Source organism: Staurois parvus, unplaced genomic scaffold (assembly GCF_062004578.1).
Source record: "Staurois parvus isolate SC_StPar_1 unplaced genomic scaffold, SC_StPar_1.0 ptg001329l, whole genome shotgun sequence".
NCBI classification, from domain to species: domain Eukaryota; kingdom Metazoa; phylum Chordata; class Amphibia; order Anura; family Ranidae; genus Staurois; species Staurois parvus.
This window is the reverse complement of record NW_028319125.1, coordinates 225324-244148: the sequence shown is the minus strand read 5'-3', so window position 1 is coordinate 244148 and position 18825 is coordinate 225324. Positions and strand designations below refer to the sequence as shown.

Genomic DNA, 18825 nt, shown 5'->3' with positions numbered 1-18825 from the left:
ACTTTTTCTATAAATTGCTCAAAACTCACCACCCAAAATGGAGCACAAGCTTCTTTTGCACGACAGACGTACATAGGGCCCATCCAAACAAATGGTGTGGTCCCGTGTGTGGTCCCGTGTGTGGTCCCGTGTGTAGTCCCGTGTGTGGTCCCGTGTGTGGTCCCGTGTGTGGTCCCGTGTGTGGTCCCGTGTGTGGTCCCGTGTGTGGTCCCGTGTGTGGTCCTGTGTGTAGTCCCATGTGTGGTCCCGTGTGTGGTCCCGTGTGTGGTCCCGTGTGTGGTCCCGTGTGTAGTCCCATGTGTGGTCCCGTGTGTGGTCCCGTGTGTCTTTCGTGTGTTCTGCCAGTAGGGCAGCCTATTGGTTTCAGTAAAAAAAATGCTGGGAAGAAGTCCCTGACCCTTCTGTAAGGTTGGGCCGCACCGGACCCCGCAGCACCATGCAGTATAATGCGCTCCAGGGGCGGACTGACAACTCATGGGGCCCCCTACTGACCCCGGGCCCTCAGGTAGTGCCCAAGTTTCCAAATGGTCAGTCCGCCCCTGATGCGCTCATTTGCAGATAAAAAATGAATGTCACCCCTGCACATCTGCTGAGGAGCTACGCGTTTCTGCAATTTTTCACGTGTTCCCGACACGCATACACGTGAGCCAAGCCTCAGGCTCCATTCACACTTTTGTGACTTTGGACACATTTAAGCCGTTCAAATCTAAAAATCCAAAGGCTCCCTGCACTGCTTTGGTGCGACTTGAGTGCCGTACACTGCGATGTAAACTCTTACAAGCCACATGACAGTCGTATCAATGGGACAGTCACAGCCAAAGTCGCACACATCCATAGCTGCATCAATGGCGCACTGGGAATCGCAGGACTCTGAAGTCGCACAGCTGTGAATGGCGCCTAAGATTCATGAAAACTGTGTACAGGGGCGGACTGACAACTCCTGGGGCCCCCGGGCAATAGGGGATCATGGGGCCTCTGTGTCCTTGTCCAAACTAAAAAAAGCCTATGAAAAAGGTACCAGGGGCATCTCATGGGGCCCCCTACTGACCCTGGGCACACGGGCAGTGCCCGTGTTTCCAAATGGTCAGTCCGCCCCTGACTGTGTACTTTGAGGACCTCGCTAATCTATCCAATCAGGCCGGCCCTCGCATGACATCGGAAGGAGATTGTACAATCGGATTGTAACGTATGGTGAGCGGACATTCAGTGTGGTCTCCGACACAAATCCATCGATTGCAGGAACATACCCGCCCCAGGACAGAAATGCTCTTCAGCTGGACTTCAGACGCCGTCTCCTGGACTTGGACCCGGAAAGATGTATCAGAGGAAAAAATGACATCATCGTGCTGACACGGCACACGCTCGGTGTCCACGCTAAAGAGAAATTTCCCATTTTCCAGATCATCGATGGAGACGGCGGACTGCCAGAGGGTTGGATCGAACCATTCGTAGTGATCAACGTCACCGAAGTTCACCAGGGAGCCTGGACAGAAAACAGAGAAAGCAGACATTACCACGTGGCATCCACCAGGGGGCGAGAGATTCCCTCCGCTTCCCAAATGAGAAGAAGAGCAAATGGGACCAAAGTATAGACAAAATCTACCCGGCACCAAATATAGACAAAAATCTACCCGGCACCAAATATAGACAAAATCTACCCGGCACCAAATATAGACAAAATCTACCCGGCACCAAATATAGACAAAATCTACCCGGCACCAAATATAGACAAAAATCTACCCGGCACCAAATATAGACAAAAATCTACCCGACACCAAATATAGACAAAATCTACCCGGCACCAAATATAGACAAAATCTACCCGGCACCAAATATAGACAAAATCTACCCGGCACCAAATATAGACAAAAATCTACCCGGCACCAAATATAGACAAAATCTACCCGGCACCAAATATAGACAAAAATCTACCCGGCACCAAATATAGACAAAATCTACCCGGCACCAAATATAGACAAAATCTACCCGGCACCAAATATAGACAAAATCTACCCGGCACCAAATATAGACAAAATCTACTTGGCACCAAATATAGACAAAATCTACTTGGCACCAAATATAGACAAAAATCTACCTGGCACCAAATATAGACAAAAATCTACCCGGCACCAAATATAGAAAAAAATCTACCCGGCACCAAATATAGACAAAAATCTACCCGGCACCAAATATAGACAAAAATCTACCCGGCACCAAATATAGACAAAAATCTACCCGGCACCAAATATAGACAAAATCTACCCGGCACCAAATATAGACAAAATCTACCCGGCACCAAATATAGACAAAATCTACCCGGCACCAAATATAGACAAAATCTACCCGGCACCAAATATAGACAAAAATCTACCCGGCACCAAATATAGACAAAAATCTACCCGGCACCAAATATAGACAAAATCTACCCGGCACCAAATATAGACAAAAATCTACCCGGCAACAAATATAAACAAAATCTACCCGGCAACAAATATCGACAAAATCTACCCGGTACCTAATTATACGATGGCCAGATTCCAGCCCCCCATATACCAAATATTACAGAGATGTGATGGCTGCACCCCACTAAGGGAAGGGAAAAGGGGCACTTTGAATGTAAATGCATTCAAGCATGCAGAGCATTGCAACTGCAATCCATGAATTGCAAGTGTAGTGCTCAAGGATCTGCAGACTATTCCTCCAGCCCCATTCAGAGGTACTACTATACCTGCAGACTATTCCTCCAGCCCCATTTAGAATTACTACTATACCTGCAGACTATTCCTCCAGCCCAATTCAGAGGTACTACTATACCTATACCTGCAGACTATTCCTCCAGCCCCAGAGGTACAACTATACCTATACCTGCAGACTATTCCTCCAGTGCCAGGTCCATTCAGAGGTACTACTATACCTGCAGACTATTCCTCCAGTGCCAGGTCCATTCAGAGGTACTACTATACCTATACCTGCAGACTATTCCTCCAGCCCCATTCAGAGGTACTACTACACCTATACCTGCAGACTATTCCTCCAGCCCCTTTCAGAGGTACTACTATACCTGCAGACTATTCCTCCAGCCCCATTTAGAGGTACTACTATACCTGCAGACTAATCCTCCAGCTCTATTCAGAGGTACTACTATACTTATACCTGCAGACTATTCCTCAAGCTCCTGGTCCATTCAGAGGTACTACTATACCTATACCTGCAGACTATTCCTCCAGCCCCATTCAGAGGTACTACTACACTTATACCTGCAGACTATTCCTCAAGCCCCAAATCCACTCAGAGGTACTACTATACCTATACCTGCAGACTATTCCTCCAGCCCCAGGTCCATTCAGAGGTACTATTATACCTGCAGACTATTCCTCCAGCCCCATTCAGAGGTACTACTATACCTATACCTGCAGACTATTCCTCCAGCCCCATTCAGAGGTACTACTATACCTGAAGACTATTCCTCCAGCCCCATTCAGAGGTAATACTATACCTGCAGACTATTCCTCCAGCCCCATTCATATGTACTACTACACCTATACCTGCAGACTATTCCTCCAGCCCCATTTAGAATTACTACTATACCTGCAGACTATTCCTCCAGCCCCATTCAGAGGTACTACTACACCTATACCTGCAGACTAATCCTCCAGCTCTATTCAGAGGTACTACTATACTTATACCTGCAGACTATTCCTCCAGCTCCTGGTCCATTCAGAGGTACTACTACACCTATACCTGCAGACTATTCCTCCAGCCACATTCAGAGGTACTGCTACACCTATAACTGCAGACTATTCCTCAAGCCCCAGATCCATTCAGAGGTACTATTATACCTGCAGACTATTCCTCCAGCCCCATTCATATGTACTACTACACCTATACCTGCAGACTATTCCTCCAGCCCCATTTAGAATTACTACTATACCTGCAGACTATTCCTCCAGCCCCTTTCAGAGGTACTACAACACCTATACCTGCAGACTATTCCTCCAGCCCCATTCAGAGGTACTACTACACCTATACCTGCAGACTAATCCTCCAGCTCTATTCAGAGGTACTACTATACTTATACCTGCAGACTATTCCTCCAGCTCCTGGTCCATTCAGAGGTACTACTACACCTATACCTGCAGACTATTCCTCCAGCCACATTCAGAGGTACTGCTACACCTATAACTGCAGACTATTCCTCAAGCCCCAGATCCATTCAGAGGTACTATTATACCTGCAGACTATTCCTCCAGCCCCATTCATATGTACTACTACACCTGCAGACTATTCCTCCAGCCCCATTTAGAATTACTACTATACCTGCAGACTATTCCTCCAGCCCCTTTCAGAGGTACTACAACACCTATACCTGCAGACTATTCCTCCAGCCCCATTCAGAGGTACTACTACATCTATATCTGCAGACTATTCCTCCAGCCCCTTTCAGAGGTACTACTATACCTGCAGACTATTCCTCCAGCTCCATTCCGAGGTAATACTATACCTGCAGACTATTCCACCAGCCCCATTCATATGTACTACTACACCTATACCTGCAGACTATTCCTCCAGCCCCATTAAGAATTACTACTATACTTGCAGATTATTCCTCCAGCCCCATTCAGATGTACTACTACACCTGTACCTGCAGACTATTCCTCCAGCCCAATTCAGAGGTACTACTATACCTATACCTGCAGACTATTCCTCCAGCCCCATTCAGAGGTACTACTATACCTGCAGACTATTCCTCCAGCTCCATTCAGAGGTACTACTATACCCATACCTGCAGACTATTCCTCCAGATCCATTCAAAGGTACTACTATACCTATACCTGCAGACTATTCCTCCAGTGCCAGGTCCATTCAGAGGTACTACTATACCTATACCTGCAGACTATTCCTCCAGTGCCAGGTCCATTCAGAGGTACTACTATACCAATACCTGCAGACTATTCCTCCAGCCCCATTCAGAGGTACTACTACACCTATACCTGCAGACTATTCCTCCAGCCCCATTCAGAGGTACTACTACACCTATACCTGCAGACTATTCCTCAAGCCCCAGATCCACTCAGAGGTACTACTATACCTATACCTGCAGACTATTCCTCCAGCCCCAGGTCCATTCAGAGGTACAACTACACCTATACCTGCAGACTATTCCTCCAGCCCCATTCATATGTACTACTACACCTATACCTGCAGACTATTCCTCCAGTCCCATTTAGAATTACTACTATACCTGCAGACTATTCCTCCAGCCCCTTTCAGAGGTACTACAACACCTATACCTGCAGACTATTCCTCCAGCCCCATTCAGAGGTACTACTACAGCTATACCTGCAGACTATTCCTCCAGCCCCATTTAGAGGTACTACTACACCTGCAGACTAATCCTCCAGCTCTATTCAGAGGTACTACTATACTTATACCTGCAGACTATTCCTCCAGCTCCTTGTCCATTCAGAGGTACTACTATACCTATACCTGCAGACTATTCCTCCAGCCCCATGCAGAGGTACTACTACACCTATACCTGCAGACTATTCCTCAAGCCCCAGATCCATTCAGAGGTACTATTATACCTGCAGACTATTCCTCTAGCCCCATTCAGAGGTACTACTATACCTATACCTGCAGACTATTCCTCCAGCCCCAGGTCCATTCAGAGGTACTACTATACCTGCAGACTATTCGTCCAGCCCCATTCATATGTACTACTACATCTATACCTGCAGACTATTCCTCCAGCCCCATTTAGAATTACTACTATACCTGCAGACTATTCCTCCAGCCCCATTCAGAGGTACTACTACACCTATACCTGCAGACTAATCCTCCAGCTCTATTCAGAGGTACTACTATACTTATACCTGCAGACTATTCCTCCAGCTCCTGGTCCATTCAGAGGTACTACTACACCTATACCTGCAGACTATTCCTCCAGCCACATTCAGAGGTACTGCTACACCTATAACTGCAGACTATTCCTCAAGCCCCAGATCCATTCAGAGGTACTATTATACCTGCAGACTATTCCTCCAGCCCCATTCATATGTACTACTACACCTATACCTGCAGACTATTCCTCCAGCCCCATTTAGAATTACTACTATACCTGCAGACTATTCCTCCAGCCCCTTTCAGAGGTACTACAACACCTATACCTGCAGACTATTCCTCCAGCCCCATTCAGAGGTACTACTACATCTATATCTGCAGACTATTCCTCCAGCCCCTTTCAGAGGTACTACTATACCTGCAGACTATTCCTCCAGCTCCATTCAGAGGTAATACTATACCTGCAGACTATTCCACCAGCCCCATTCATATGTACTACTACACCTATACCTGCAGACTATTCCTCCAGCCCCATTAAGAATTACTACTATACTTGCAGACTATTCCTCCAGCCCCATTCAGATGTACTACTACACCTGTACCTGCAGACTATTCCTCCAGCCCAATTCAGAGGTACTACTATACCTATACCTGCAGACTATTCCTCCAGCCCCATTCAGAGGTACTACTATACCTGCAGACTATTCCTCCAGCTCCATTCAGAGGTACTACTATACCCATACCTGCAGACTATTCCTCCAGATCCATTCAAAGGTACTACTATACCTATACCTGCAGACTATTCCTCCAGTGCCAGGTCCATTCAGAGGTACTACTATACCTATACCTGCAGACTATTCCTCCAGTGCCAGGTCCATTCAGAGGTACTACTATACCTATACCTGCAGACTATTCCTCCAGCCCCATTCAGAGGTACTACTACACCTATACCTGCAGACTATTCCTCCAGCCCCATTCAGAGGTACTACTACACCTATACCTGCAGACTATTCCTCAAGCCCCAGATCCACTCAGAGGTACTACTATACCTATACCTGCAGACTATTCCTCCAGCCCCAGGTCCATTCAGAGGTACAACTACACCTATACCTGCAGACTATTCCTCCAGCCCCATTCATATGTACTACTACACCTATACCTGCAGACTATTCCTCCAGTCCCATTTAGAATTACTACTATACCTGCAGACTATTCCTCCAGCCCCTTTCAGAGGTACTACAACACCTATACCTGCAGACTATTCCTCCAGCCCCATTCAGAGGTACTACTACAGCTATACCTGCAGACTATTCCTCCAGCCCCATTTAGAGGTACTACTACACCTGCAGACTAATCCTCCAGCTCTATTCAGAGGTACTACTATACTTATACCTGCAGACTATTCCTCCAGCTCCTTGTCCATTCAGAGGTACTACTATACCTATACCTGCAGACTATTCCTCCAGCCCCATGCAGAGGTACTACTACACCTATACCTGCAGACTATTCCTCAAGCCCCAGATCCATTCAGAGGTACTATTATACCTGCAGACTATTCCTCTAGCCCCATTCAGAGGTACTACTATACCTATACCTGCAGACTATTCCTCCAGCCCCAGGTCCATTCAGAGGTACTACTATACCTGAAGACTATTCCTCCAGCCCCATTCAGAGGTAATACTATACCTGCAGACTATTCCTCCAGCCCCATTCATATGTACTACTACATCTATACCTGCAGACTATTCCTCCAGCCCCATTTAGAATTACTACTATACCTGCAGACTATTCCTCCAGCCCCATTCAGAGGTACTACTACATCTATATCTGCAGACTATTCCTCAAGCCCCTTTCAGAGGTACTACAACACCTATACCTGCAGACTATTCCTCCAGCCCCATTCAGAGGTACTACTACACCTATACCTGCAGACTATTCCTCCAGCCCCATTCAGAGGTACTACTATACCTATACCTGCAGACTATTCCTCCAGCCCCATTCAGAGGTACTACTACACCTATACCTGCAGACTATTCTTCCAGCCCCATTCAGAGGTAATACTATACCTGCAGACTATTCCTCCAGCCCCATTCAGAGGTACTACTATACCTATACCTGCAGACTATTCCTCCAGCCCCATTCAGAGGTACTACTACATCTATACCTGCAGACTATTCCACCAGCCCCATTCAGAGGTACCACTATACCTGCAGACTATTCCTCCAGCTTCATTCAGAGGTACTACTATACCTATACCTGCAGACTATTCCTCCAGCCCCAGATCCATTCAGAGATACTACTACACCTATACCTGCAGACTATTCCTCCATCCTCAGGTCCATTCAGAGGTACTACTACACCTATACCTGCAGACTATTCCTCCAGTGCCAGGTCCATTCAGAGGTACTACTAATCCTATTCCTGCAGACTATTCCTCAAGCCCCAGGTCCATTCAGATATACTACTATACCTATCTCTGCAGACTATTCCTCCAGCCTCAGGTCCATTCAGAGATATTACTACACCTATAGCTGCAGACTATTCCTCCAGCCTCAGGTCCATTCAGAGATACTACTACACCTATACCTGCAGACCAATCCTCCAGCCCCAGGTCCATTCAGAGGCACTACTAAAGCTATATCTGCAGTCTATTCCTCCAGCCCCAGAAGGGAGTTCCTAAGAATTTGTCCCAAGCATTCACACAGGAATAGCAAATGAGCTGCATATTGTTTGCAAAAATCTGCTATGAACTTCAGTGCCATCTAGTGGCCATAATGGTAATTTCTTTTTAATTGAAGTAACTCAGAAAAATACAACATTATGGTCACAAGATGGCGCCAATGCAGCAATCATTTGTTGTGTTGGAGTGAATGCAAGTCATACAGCCAGTTTTTTCCACATAGACCCCATGTTATGTATGACACCTTCTCAGTGTTTGCATAATATTGATAGTGATTTAATGCTTTAGATTCCTTTTTTTTGTTTATTGAAGTGCTGAAAAATCTGTGTGATATCTGCATCTGAAATGGATTCTTCCTCTATGCTTTGTTAGGGTCCTTTCACAGGGAGGGTCCTTTAGCGGATCCGCTTGCTCAGCGGGGGATCTCTCCGCTGAGTATATGAATGACAGCTCTGTGTCCCCTCCGTTGCTGCAGAGCTGACACAGAGCAGCTCGCTCTCCTCAATGGGTGGTTGGATGAAATATGGACCGCCTGTCTGTTTCCATCCGACGGACAGAAGGGGAATCTGATCCCCATCCATCCCTTTTTGGTGGATGGGATTGGATGCCGGCGGGTGTAAGGGGCAGGCGGACCCGATGGGAGCGTCCTTACAGTTATACCTGCTACATATTGTACATGATCAGCACATTCAATAGTAAAAGAACCTCATAGTCACCACCCCAGGAACCTACAAAACACAAAGGGGGGAATTTACTAAAACTTGGAGCAGTTGTGCACAGTAACCAATCAGCTTCTAGCTTCAGCTTGTTCAGGTAAACTTTGAAAATGAAAGCTAGAAGCTGATTGGTTGCAGATTCTGGCAGCTCCAGTGTTGGTCATTTCCCCAATTATACAAATCTCAACCGGCTTTTTCAGTCCAAGACCCCGCCCCATGCCTCAGCATTGGCCAGTGAGCATGCCCATCACAGCTGTGGACCAATCAATTGTAGCTGAATCATACATTTATGCAGCTCTACACATCAGACCTAGAAATCTGGGGAATCGGGTCTGAATGTGGGTCAGTTACACAGGATAGAGGGCCCATCATTCCGAAAGAGCAAGGGCGGACTGACAACTCATGGGGCCCCCGGGCAATAGAGGATCATGGGGCCCCTGTGTCCTTGCCCAAACTCAAAAAAGCCTATGAAAAAGGTACCAGGGGCATCTCATGGGGTCCCCTACTGACCCCGGGCCCTCAGGCAGTGCCCGAGTTTCCAAATGGTCAGTCCGCCCCTGAGTAGTACCTTTGAATGGGCTGGAGGAATAGTCTGCAGGAATATCTATAGTAGTACCTCTGAATGGACCTTGGGCTGGAGGAATAGTCTGCATGTATAGGTATAGTAGTACCTCTGAATGGAGCTTGAGGAATAGTCTGCAGGTATAGGTGAAGTAGTACCTCTGAATGGACCTGGGGCTGCATTTGGGTGACATGCCTACATTATACTTTGTACACAGCAATTTTGGTTGTTGCAACAGCGGATATAGTGAATGCAGGGTCCGGGGAGACCAGATATAGTGAATGCAGGGTCCTGGGAGACCAGATATAGTGAATGCAGGGTCCGGGGAGACCAGATATAGTGAATGCAGGGTCCGGGGAGACCGGATATAGTGAATGCAGGGTCCGGGAAGAGCGGATATAGTGAATGCAGGGTCCGGGGAGACCAGATATAGTGAATGCAGGGTCCGGGGAGACCGGATATAATGAATGCAGGGTCCGGGGAGAGCGGATATAGTGAATGCAGGGTCCGGGGAGAGCGGATATAGTGAATGCAGGGTCCGGGGAGATCAGATATAGTGAATGCAGGGTACGGGGAGAGCGGATATAGTGAATGCAGGGTCCGGGGAGACCAGATATAGTGAATGCAGGGTCCGGGGAGACCAGATATAGTGAATGCAGGGTCCGGGGAGACCAGATATAGTGAATGCAGGGTCCGGGGAGAGCGGATATAGTGAATGCAGGGTCCGGGGAGAGCGGATATAGTGAATGCGGGGTCCGGGGAGAGCGGATATAGTGAATGCGGGGTCCGGGGAGACCGGATATAGTGAATGCAGGGTCCGGGGAGACCGGATATAGTGAATGCAGGGTCCGGGGAGAGCGGATATAATGAATGCAGGGTCCGGGGAGAGCGGATATAGTGAATGCAGGGTCCGGGGAGACCAGATATAGTGAATGCAGGGTCCGGGGAGACCGGATATAATGAATGCAGGGTCCGGGGAGAGCGGATTTAGTGAATGCAGGGTATAGTAACACTTTAATATCATATCTGTGCTCTTATATAATTATCCCTTTAGGTATGGATGAGTTTCAGGATCACCGCACCCATGGGCTCACGCCAAATCCCAATGGATTGCTTGGTTCACATCGAACTGCAAACATTTGGTCAAACCCTTTGCAGCTTCACCACCGGAATCCAATCCCACAGGAATCCTCATGGTTTGCTAGGCTCATGAGATTTTGGCTGAAAACGTTGAAGGATCACCTCTAGAATTAAGGAATGCAGTGCCTAGGCTTGGCCCCTGGAGCATGAAGAGCCAACAGAAGGAACGGCTACATAAGGGTCGGCCTTAGACAATCATAGGACAAGTCATGCATCATCCTTACCTTCACCACATGCTGGATCTGCAGCAGGAGCCACCAGAAACCCGGCCCCGGGTGACAAGATCAATTCTCCATCCAGAGGCAGATACTACAGAGAGAAAACATGGCGACAAGGTCAGAATGACGGAGGTCGGATCACACGCCGCAGCGACTACATCTGAGATATCATCCAATTTATTTCTCCAACCAATTGCATGTCTGGGAGTTTAGGGCCCATATCCACCTAGCCAGAGCGCCTGCAGTGTGTTCAGATGTATGCATGTTAATGTGCATTACGGAAGCCCATTCATAACGGACAGGAAATTTAACATGCACCATTTTGTTTTTTCATGTGACGCACAGTAGTGCTTTACTCAGGGCCGGATCTATGGGGGTGCTGGGGAGGGAAGTGCTGGGAGGGCTGTGCCTTCTCTCCTAGATTTTGGTTGTGCCCCCCGATAGGTCTCAGAGTGCATTCAATGATCCATGAGCCAGCCTGATGGGGGCAATTGATATAAGGGTGCACTCTTATTGCAAAAATCCATGTAAGGGGGCACTCTGATGGGGACACTTGATGTAAGGGAGCACTCTGATGGGAACAGTTGATGTAAGGGGGTACTCTGATGGGGACACCTGATGCAATGGGGCACTCTGATGGTGACCCTGATGTAACTGGGCACTCTGATTGGGACACTGATGTAAGGGGACTCTCTGATTGGGACCCTGATGTAAGGGGGCACTCTGATGGGGACCCTGAGGACCCTGATGTAAGGGGGCACTCTGATGGGGACCCTGAGGACCCTGATGTAAGGGGGCACTCTGATGGGGACCCTGAGGACCCTGATGTAAGGGGGCACTCTGATGGTGACATCTGATGTAAGGGGGCACTCTGATGGTGACATCTGATGTAAGGGGGCACTCTGATGGGACCCTGATGTAAGGGGGCACTCTGATGGGGACCTTGATGTAAGGGGGCACTCTGATGGGGACCTTGATGTAAGGGGGGCACTCTGATGGGAACCTTGATGGATGGGGGCACTCTGATGAGGACCTTGATGTAAGGGGGCACTCTGATGAGGACCTTGATGTAAGGGGGCACTCTGATGGGGACCTTGATGTAAGGGGGCACTCTGATGGGGACCTTGATGTAAGGGGGGCACTCTGATGGGGACCTTGATGTAAGGGGGCACTCTGATGAGGACCTTGATGTAAGGGGACACTCTGATGGGGACCTTGATGTAAGGGGGCACTCTGATGGGGACCTTGATGTAAGGGGGCACTCTGATGGGGACCTTGATGTAAGGGGGCACTCTGATGGGGACCTTGATGTAAGGGGGCACTCTGATGGGGACCTTGATGTAAGGGGGCACTCTGATGGGGACCTTGATGTAAGGGGGGCACTCTGATGGGGACCTTGATGTAAGGGGGCACTCTGATGGGGACTCCTGATGTAAGGGGGCACTCTGATGGGGACTCCTGATGTAAGGGGGCACTCTGATGGGGACCTTGATGTAAAGGTGAACTCTGATAGGGATAACTGATATAAAGGGGCACAGACTATTTATTCACCTTAATCTAATGACAGTCTATTATATCCTCGTGTTTCCCTGGTTGTCACAGACTGTCAGTGCCTCTCACACAGTGGTGACATTGTGCCCCCTGAGTTTTTTTCTCTGTACCCCCAGATCATATAGGCTAGATCCGTCCCTGGCTTTGCTGAGCATTGCAATGTGCTGCAATGCAGGCGTGTTCCCTTAGGCACATAGGTGGCAGTGTCTACTGCCTACTGAGGATTTCTTCTTGGGGGGGGGGGGGGCAGAGTGAGTGGTGATACTGCTGCCTCCTGAATGTGTTTTTTTGTTCTTTTCTAGCCAAACGGGAATAGAAACACTGCGCCAAACGCTTGGCTTGCACTCTGATAAGTCTGAGAGGCAGAGCTGCCTAGCGAACTCGGCATGCTGAGTTAAATTTGATGTGACACATGTACAGTCCCGTCTGGCTGCTTTATGTTTCAAGTGGGTGGTAAAACCATGGCTCAACCGCTGGTGTGAAAGAGGCAAGGGGGCTGTAAAAACAGAAAGCTCACAGTTGTGGAGAAGCCACATTGACTTCAATAGGCAGTGCCACCTGTCAGACTGGGAATGCCGAGTCACAATTGCCACAACCTGCATTATGTATCCAGTCCCTTCTAACTTGTTATGTTTCAGGTGGGCAGTCGGTAAAACCATGGCTCAACCACCAGTTTTTACCACCCGCTGGCTACCCACAAGCAAGAGGCTTTTGTGCATTGGGCTGACACTGAAAGTGAATGACACCACAACGCACTAACATATTTATGATACATGGAGGTAGCGCACGACCATGTGAACGGACTTATAAGCTTTGGCCCTGGTGTGATCTGTTTTCAGGCCATTCCGCCTGGCTGCCATTCTTATCCTTCAGCTTCAGGATTCTCAGACATAGGGACCAAGAGCAAGTCAGTATTTCTGATTTGTCAATCTTCTTGCTTGTTCCGGGTCAGAAAAAGTCAGACAGCCAGACAGCTAGCATTTTCAGGAGGTCTACAGCATCCAGCCAGGCAGCCAGCATTTTCAGGGGGGACTCCCAGCCAGGCAGCTAGCATTTTCAGGTGGTCTCTCTCATCCAACCAGGCAGCTAGCATTTTCAGGGGGTCTCTCTCATCCAACCAGTCAGCTAGCATTTTCAGGGGGTCTCTCTCATCCAACCAGGCAGCTAGCATTTTCAGGGTGTCTCTTTCATCCAGCTGGGCAGCCAGCATTTTCAGAGGTCTCTCATCCAGCCAGGCAGCTAGTATTCTCAGGGAGCCTATCATCCAGCCAGGCAGCTAGCATTTTCAGGGGATCTCTCATCCAGCCAGCCGGGCAGCCAGCATTTTCAGGAGATCTCTCATCCAGCTGAGAAGCCAGCATTTTCAGGGGGTCTCTCATCCAGCCAGGCAGCTAGCATTCTCAGGGAGTCTCTCATCCAGCCAGGCAGCTAGCATTCTCAGGGAGTCTCTCATCCAGCCAGGCAGCTAGCATTCTCAGGGAGTCTCTCTCATCCAGGCAGGCAGCTAGAATTTTCAGGGGGTCTCTCTCATCCAGCCTGGCACGCAGCAAGCATTTTCAGAGGGTCTCTCTCATCCAGGCAGGCAGCTAGCATTTTCAGGGGGTCTCTCTCATTCAGCCTGGCAGGCAGCAAGCATTTTTAGGGGGTCTCTCATCCAGCCAGGCATCTAGCATTTTCAGGGGGTCTCTCTCATGCAGCCAGTCAGGCAGCTAGCATTTTCAGGTGGTCTCTCTCATCCAACCAGGCAGCTAGCATTTTCAGGGGGTCTCTCTCATCCAACCAGGCAGCTAGCATTTTCAGGGGGTCTCTCTCATCCAACCAGGCAGCTAGCATTTTCAGGGGGTCTCTTTCATCCAGCTGGGCAGCCAGCATTTTCAGAGGTCTCTCATCCAGCCAGGCAGCTAGTATTCTCAGGGAGCCTATCATCCAGCCAGGCAGCTAGCATTTTCAGGGGATCTCTCATCCAGCCAGCCGGGCAGCCAGCATTTTCAGGAGATCTCTCATCCAGCTGAGAAGCCAGCATTTTCAGGGGGTCTCTCATCCAGCCAGGCAGCTAGCATTCTCAGGGAGTCTCTCTCATCCAGGCAGGCAGCTAGAATTTTCAGGGGTCTCTCTCATCCAGCCTGGCACGCAGCAAGCATTTTCAGGGGGTCTCTCTCATCCAGGCAGGCAGCTAGCATTTTCAGGGGGTCTCTCTCATCCAGCCTGGCAGGCAGCAAGCATTTTTAGGGGGTCTCTCATCCAGCCAGGCATCTAGCATTTTCAGGGGGTCTTTCTCATGCAGCCAGTCAGGCAGCTAGCATTTTCAGGGGGTCTCTCTCAGGCAGGCAGCTAGCATTTTCAAGGGGTCTCTCTCTCATCCATCCAGGCAGCTAGCATTTTCAGGGGGTTTCTCATCCAGCCAGGCAGCAAGCATTTTTAGGGGGTCTCTCATCCAGCCAGGCAGCTAGCATTTTCAAGGGGTCTCTCTCTCATGCAGCCAGTCAGGCAGCTAGCGTTTTCAGGGGGTCTCTCATCCAGCCAGGCAGCTAGCATTTTCAGGGAGTCTCTCAGCCAGGTAGCTAGCATTTTCAGGTGGTCTCAGCCAGGCAGCTAGCATTTTCAGGGGGTCTCAATCAGTGCACGTTTTCTGTAAGGGATTCTACTTCCCTTTCCTAGAAGCAGCACAACACTTCCCATTCCTATAAACAGACTTCATATAGAGTCATGTTTGTTTCTGGAAATTCCTTTTTATATTTAAAGGAGTTTCACTTCTGTCCTCCCCACGCCTTCCATTCACCGCCAACTAAACCCATTTCTCACCAGGAATCCCCTTTGCTTCTCTTTTATATTTACATTCCACTTCCATTCACAGTTAACAATGTAACAGTTTAAAGCAGTAAAGCAAACATTCTATTGCAACTTAGGAATGCTTAGGTGTGGTGGCAGCATTAGCTTCCTTTTGTAGGCTCTCTCTTATTTTCACCCAGTGATCTGGCCAGAAAGTCTGTTGTTTTCCAACAGAACAAGCTGTCCTACAAATGTATCAGAGTGTTGAGACAAACCATTTACCACCGGCAGGGGTGTGTACAATAATCAGCTTTTATTTATGTAAAACTTTTATCCCAAAAGGAAACAAAAACGATTTGCTTTAACGGGTTCAAAAAATATTAGCTGGAGTTTGGCTTCTGTTTGTTAGTGTATCTAAATCTGCTGGTCCATCTAACACACTCCCCTCCCCCCAGACTGACAATGCTTCTGTCCAGAGGTGCCCCCTGTGCTCCTTCATCCAGAGTGGGGGCACTCTAATACAGGAGGTGTGTTATTGGTCAGATCACCAGTTGAAAACAGTGGGGGAAAAAAGAGCCCAAAAATAATAAAGTAATGCGGCCACCACACAAGGATTGGTAAGCTGCAATATATTACGTTTGGTTTTGAGTTTATTATTGCTTTAAGAACATGGAAGTTGTAGCTGGTTTCCAGCTACCAGCCAAAGGCCCATTCACATCAACAACTGTGCTAGAATGAAGGATCACATTGGTGTTGATGCATGGATTGCGGCACATCAATCTACATTTTTTTAACAAACTTTATTGAAATGTCACTACATGACATTTCATTAAGTTCTGCTGGCCACAGGTGGGAGACAAAGGTAACCAGGCCAGGTAGGAGACAAAGGCAACCAGCCAGGTAGGAGAAAAGGCAACCAGGCCAGGCCAGGTAGGAGACAAAGGCAACCGGCCAGGTAGGAGACAAAGGCAGCCGGCCAGGTAGGAGAAAAGGCAACCAGGCCAGGCCAGGTAGGAGACAAAGGCAACCGGCCAGGTAGGAGACAAAGGCAGCCGGCCAGGTAGGAGACAAAGGCAGCCGGCCAGGTAGGAGACAAAGGCAGCCGGCCAGGTAGGAGACAAAGGCAGCCGGCCAGGTAGGAGACAAAGGCAGCCGGCCAGGTAGGAGACAAAGCAACCAGGCCAGGTAGGAGACAAGGCAACCAGGCCAGGTAGGAGACAAAGCAACCGGCCAGGTAGGAGACAAGGCAACCAGGCCAGGTAGGAGACAAAGGCAACCAGGCCAGGTAGGAGACAAGGCAACCAGGTCAGGCCAGGTAGGAGACAAAGGCAACCGGCCAGGTAGGAGACAAAGGAAACCGGCCAGGTAGGAGACAAGGCAACCAGCCAGGTAGGAGACAAGGCAACCAGCCAGGTAGGAGACAAGGCAACCGGCCAGGTAGGAGACAAGGCAACCAAGCCAGGCCAGGTAGGAGACAAAGGCAACCGGCCTGGTAGGAGACAAGGCAACCGGCCAGGTAGGAGACAAGGCAACCGGCCAGGTAGGAGACAAGGCAACCAGGCCAGGCCAGGTAGGAGACAAGGCAACCAGCCAGGTAGGAGACAAGGCAACCAGGCCAGGCCAGGTAGGAGACAAAGGCAACCAGGCCAGGTAGGAGACAAAGGCAACCAGGCCAGCTAGGAGACAAAGGCAACCAGGCCAGGTAGGAGACAAAGGCAACCAGGCCAGGTAGGAGACAAAGGCAACCAGGCCAGGTAGGAGACAAAGGCAACCAGGCCAGGTAGGAGACAAAGGCAACCAGGCCAGGTAGGAGACAAAGGCAACCAGGCCAGGAAGGAGACAAAGGCAACCGGCCAGGTAGGAGACAAAGGCAACCGGCCAGGTAGGAGACAAAGGCAACCAGGCCAGGTAGGAGACAAGGCAACCAGGTCAGGTAGGAGACAAAGGCAGCCGGCCAGGTAGGAGACAAAGCAACCGGCCAGGTAGGAGACAAGGCAACCAGGCCAGGTAGGAGACCGAAGCAACCAGGTCAGGCCAGGTAGGAGACAAAGGCAACCGGCCAGGTAGGAGACAAAGGCAACCGGCCAGGTAGGAGACAAGGCAACCGGCCAGGTAGGAGACAAGGCAACCGGCCAGGTAGGAGACAAGGCAACCGGCCAGGTAGGAGACAAGGCAACCGGCCAGGTAGGAGACAAGGCAACCGGCCAGGTAGGAGACAAGGCAACCGGCCAGGTAGGAGACAAGGCAACCGGCCAGGTAGGAGACAAGGCAACCAGGCCAGGCCAGGTAGGAGACAAAAGCAACCGGCCAGGTAGGAGACAAAGGCAACAAGGCCAGGTAGGAGACAAAGGCAACCAGGCCAGGTAGGAGACAAAGGCAACCAGGCCAGGTAGGAGACAAAGGCAACCAGGCCAGGTAGGAGACAAAGGCAACCAGGCCAGGTAGGAGACAAAGGCAACCAGGCCAGGTAGGAGACAAAGGCAACCAGGCCAGGTAGGAGACAAAGGCAACCGGCCAGGTAGGAGACAAAGGCAGCCGGCCAGGTAGGAGACAAAGGCAGCCGGCCAAGGTAGGAGACAAGGCAACCGGCCAGGTAGGAGACAAAGCAACCGGCCAGGTAGGTGACAGGGCAACCGGACAGGTAGGTGACAGGGCAACTGGCCATGTAGGTGACAAGGCAACCAGCCAGGTAGGAGACAAGGCAACCAGCCAGGTAGGTGACAAGGCAAATGGCCAAGTAGGAATCAAAGGCAATCGGCAAAGTAGGAGACAAAGGCAATCAGCCAAGTAGGAGACAAAGGCAGCTGGCCAGGTAGGAGACAAGGCAGCCCTAAAATGTGTCCAAAGCCAAAAGCTTTTTATTGCAGCAATTAATGGACTACGGAAGGGTTGGAGCCCCTGTCAGGTTTTATGTGCTATTAGTGATGATTTTGGGTCAGTGCCAGCCCAATCCGCTGTGGCCTGGGCATTCCCTGCCCTACAGCTGTAACTATGCAGGTGAGACAGCGCATGCGTATTTTTAGGCGCATCTCGTATAGAACAGCTCATTTATCTCAATGGCCGGCCATACAGATGTCATTACACAAATGACGTGCGAGTATTTTAGCGCAGAAAGTAATGCTCTTTTCATGCCTTGCAGAAAGGCGTGTGATATTACACACGTTCCCGCAATGCATAGATGTGATTTTTGTAAGCTCAGTCATGGATGGTTCTCTTTAAAGCAATCTAGAATATATTGTACTGTTGTATATAAATGAAATTGCGCACACACACACTTCAATCAGCATTGAATGCATTTGCTCTCTTCACCTCTAGATGGCTCTCTTGAAATGCTGGCAGATTTTTTTT

General features: G+C 49.4%; 1 protein-coding gene across 1 annotated transcript in view; it reads right to left on the bottom strand.

Annotated features, from left to right (window-relative positions):
- AMN (amnion associated transmembrane protein) overlaps positions 1-18825 on the bottom strand; it is a 97528-nt gene that overhangs the window by 21085 nt on the left and 57618 nt on the right. The window contains exons 4-5 of the mRNA XM_089661348.1: positions 11164-11248; positions 1248-1483 (exon numbers count right to left, since the gene is read on the bottom strand). Of these exons, the coding sequence (XP_089517474.1) occupies positions 1248-1483; positions 11164-11248 (321 nt within the window). The remainder of the gene's footprint in view (positions 1-1247; positions 1484-11163; positions 11249-18825) is intronic.